The following is a 3018-nucleotide window of genomic DNA, read 5'->3' as shown; positions in this document are numbered from 1 at the left end:
GCGCCCAACGCTAGTCAGATAAATCGGCGAATAATTAGTGAGCCCAGCTCTAGTTGGATAAACCAATGATATTTGCGCCTAGCGCTAGCCGAATGAATCGACGATGTCAATTATTCATTTGCAAGTCTATAATTTTTACTTTTCATAACTAGATATCAAATTTCATAATTTAATAACACTTCCACTCCAGTTATTTACTAATCATACATTAATTTATTTCATAATGTCACATTCCATAAACCTCCATTCAATTGAGTTAACTTATACCTCTATAAACTTCCATTCAATTTAATTAACAATTACATTAGGAATATATATTAAGGCATCAGCTCAAGTGCCATCTATCTTATTTATAAATCTTTATATGAAGTTTGAAAAATAAATTTATTTTTATTTATTTATTTTTTATATATCTTAAAAAGATACCAATAAAATTTAAAAAATTGATATACATATAGTATTTTCAAGGAAAAATAATCTTTAATACTTCAACTTTATATACTTCAGAAAAAGTATCTATGAATTTGAACAATTGCCGTGAATTTAGACAACCATGTCCTATTTCATTTTGCACTTCACTTTTAAATGATTTTTACTAATTTTTAACTTTTTTAAATTTTAATTAATGTTTTAATAAATTATAAATTTTGAAACAACCATCCAAGTTCATTTCGGTAAAACATCAAAAATATTTCTTCAAAATTCTTTTTAAATTTTTGAATTTTTTTATTTCTTTTGCTAACACGGCAACTAATCTAACACTGCCACATCAGCAACTGTCACTAACATGGAGGGCCATGTTAGCACCATTAACAGCCACATCAGCACCGTACCAATCAAAGGGCTTAATTGCCGCAATAGATTGAGGACTTAATTAACTGTGTTTTTCGCGGAAAGGGCTTTAGTCAAAGGTAAGGGCTTATATACCCCTTTACCAAAAAGTTGAAAGAGTTCCACGACATTTTGTCCAATTTAAGATTCAAGGATCAAAATCCATTCAGGAACTACAAGTGTGCAACATAAGATCAGAGCAAAGCAAACTTGAATCTAATCAGAAAATTGTTTCAAAAGCAAAAGAGAATTCCTAATGTCAAACCGCCACCAGCAGCGGCTGAGTAGCAGATATGAAGCAAAGAATCACAGCCTTCTTCCGCGTCTGCCACCCTTTCTACGAGTACTATCGGTGGGAATGGGGGTAACATCCTCTGAGGTAATGAAAAGGTTACATGTCAATTCACAAGAGTTGGAAGTAAATGCACCGAATGTAAAAGAGAAACAAAAGGGTGAAAATTTTGTACCTATGCGTCCAATTTTCATGCCAGAACGAGCAAGGGCTCTAAGTGCTGACTGGGCACCAGGACCAGGTGTCTTGGTTTTGTTCCCTCCAGTAGCTCGAAGCTTTATATGAAGGGCTGTAATACCCAATTCCTGCAGATGATAAACATGAATGAACATAAATTCAAAGCATTTAATCACACATAGCACCATAACTTAAAAGGTAAAGCAATAACTACTGACCTTGCAGCGTTGAGAAACATCTTGTGCTGCAAGCATGGCAGCATAAGGGGAAGACTCATCCCTATCAGCTTTCACCTTCATACCACCTATGGTTGTAAAATATGCAGGGATTAAGTAGGAAAAATACTCTTCATAGAAACACCTCCGAGCAGGGGCATGAATATCAGCACAAATTGCAAAGTCTAACTAACATTTTATTATAGCTTCGCAAATTTCATTACTGTTGTCCAGTAGTTTAATTAATAAAATAAGATGTCAAAAGAACCATTTTTGAAATACAAGCAGCATAAACCATACCAGTAATGCGAACCATTGTTTCCCTTCCAGACAAATCTGTCACATGCTGCGAATTCAATGATATCATTTTAAAAGGGATGAACTACCAGGAAAATAACAAAATCAAGGAGAAGCCAATAAGGCTATTACTTACAATAAATGTGTCATTAAATGAAGCAAAAATGTGAGCCACCCCGAAAACATGCTCGCCATCTCGTACAGCCGGCCCAAGGGTAGTATTCTCCTCCTTGGGATCCCTAACCTTTCTCCTCGACTACAAAATATACCAAAAATCATTGAAAATGCCACCTAATCCTGCCTTAATCTAACAAAAAGAAAACTTAAAGAAAGCCATTAATCTAAATAAACACCATTGGCAGAGAACACACGGTTAAATCTAATTCCAATATGAACTTTCCCTTTACAAGACTAAGACAAAGCTTTGGGCGTTTCCAGTATCTATTTAGCTTCAGTTTTTTACAAGCATAGAAACATAACAAATAACAAAGAGAGAGAGAGAGAGAGAGAGAGAGAGAGAGATTACATAGTTTATTACATTGTTACAGTTAGTATGCAAAATTCCACTTCCTTTAAATTTCTATTTTCTGTATACCCAAATCCTAATTTTTTTCCTCAGCTACCAAACAAGACTTAGATTAAGATTGAGAATCCAAATACATGGAAAACGAGACTTACCATGGTTATCAGGCAAAATGAGAGACTGAGAGAGCTGTCAAATTAGGGCTTTTCCAATTTCAGCTTTCGAAGAGATGCTGCGACATTAGGTGCAGTATTTTATAGTTAGGGTTTTGATAACATTGAGAGTGAATGACGAAAAGAGCCTTCAATTAGTTTAACTTTTTATGGCTTTTGCAATCAACTTAAGAATATAGCCTTATATTTTAAATTATTATGTATTTAAATATGTTAAAACTTAAAAGTCCCTATACTTAAAATTCAGTCCATTTACTTTAATTTTAGGAAATTAAGACCCTTTACTTGTAATGATTTAAAATTTTTGACCAATTTAATTGACAGCACTGTCCAAATTTATTGCTTGTCACATTAACATAAAAATCATAAAAGAAGAGCAAAATAATTTTTTGACCTTCTAACTTTCTTTACAAAAAGGTCATTTTAATTTTTCATTTAATATTTTTATATTTTTTAGTCATTGAACTTACGCTGTTTGTCAAATCACCTCTAAAATAGAAGGAAAAATTA

The 3018-nt window shown here is 33.1% G+C and overlaps 1 protein-coding gene across 1 annotated transcript; it reads right to left on the bottom strand.

The window, feature by feature from the left end:
* Window positions 1–900: 900 nt before the first annotated feature.
* Window positions 901–2680, bottom strand: LOC107949453 (40S ribosomal protein S14-3). The gene is made up of 6 exons (XM_016884105.2): window positions 2491–2680; window positions 1949–2068; window positions 1816–1861; window positions 1519–1604; window positions 1299–1428; window positions 901–1205 (listed from the first exon to the last, which is right to left on the bottom strand). Exons 1-6 carry the CDS (start codon window positions 2491–2493, stop codon window positions 1138–1140), a joined length of 453 nt encoding a protein of 150 aa, XP_016739594.1. The 5' UTR covers window positions 2494–2680; the 3' UTR covers window positions 901–1137.
* Window positions 2681–3018: the final 338 nt, after the last annotated feature.

Source organism: Gossypium hirsutum, chromosome D01, assembly GCF_007990345.1.
Source record: "Gossypium hirsutum isolate 1008001.06 chromosome D01, Gossypium_hirsutum_v2.1, whole genome shotgun sequence".
NCBI lineage: Eukaryota > Viridiplantae > Streptophyta > Magnoliopsida > Malvales > Malvaceae > Gossypium > Gossypium hirsutum.
The sequence above is the reverse complement of the archived record's forward strand: the minus strand, read 5'-3'. Positions and strand labels throughout refer to the sequence as shown.

Bases quoted from the DNA above. Each gene is read 5' to 3' on its own strand.
- LOC107949453 (XM_016884105.2), bottom strand. The intron at 1,862-1,948 runs GTAAGTAATAGC...TTGAATTCGCAG, and splicing joins CATTTAATGACACATTTATT to CATGTGACAGATTTGTCTGG. The intron at 1,429-1,518 runs GTCAGTAGTTAT...TATCATCTGCAG, and splicing joins ATGTTTCTCAACGCTGCAAG to GAATTGGGTATTACAGCCCT.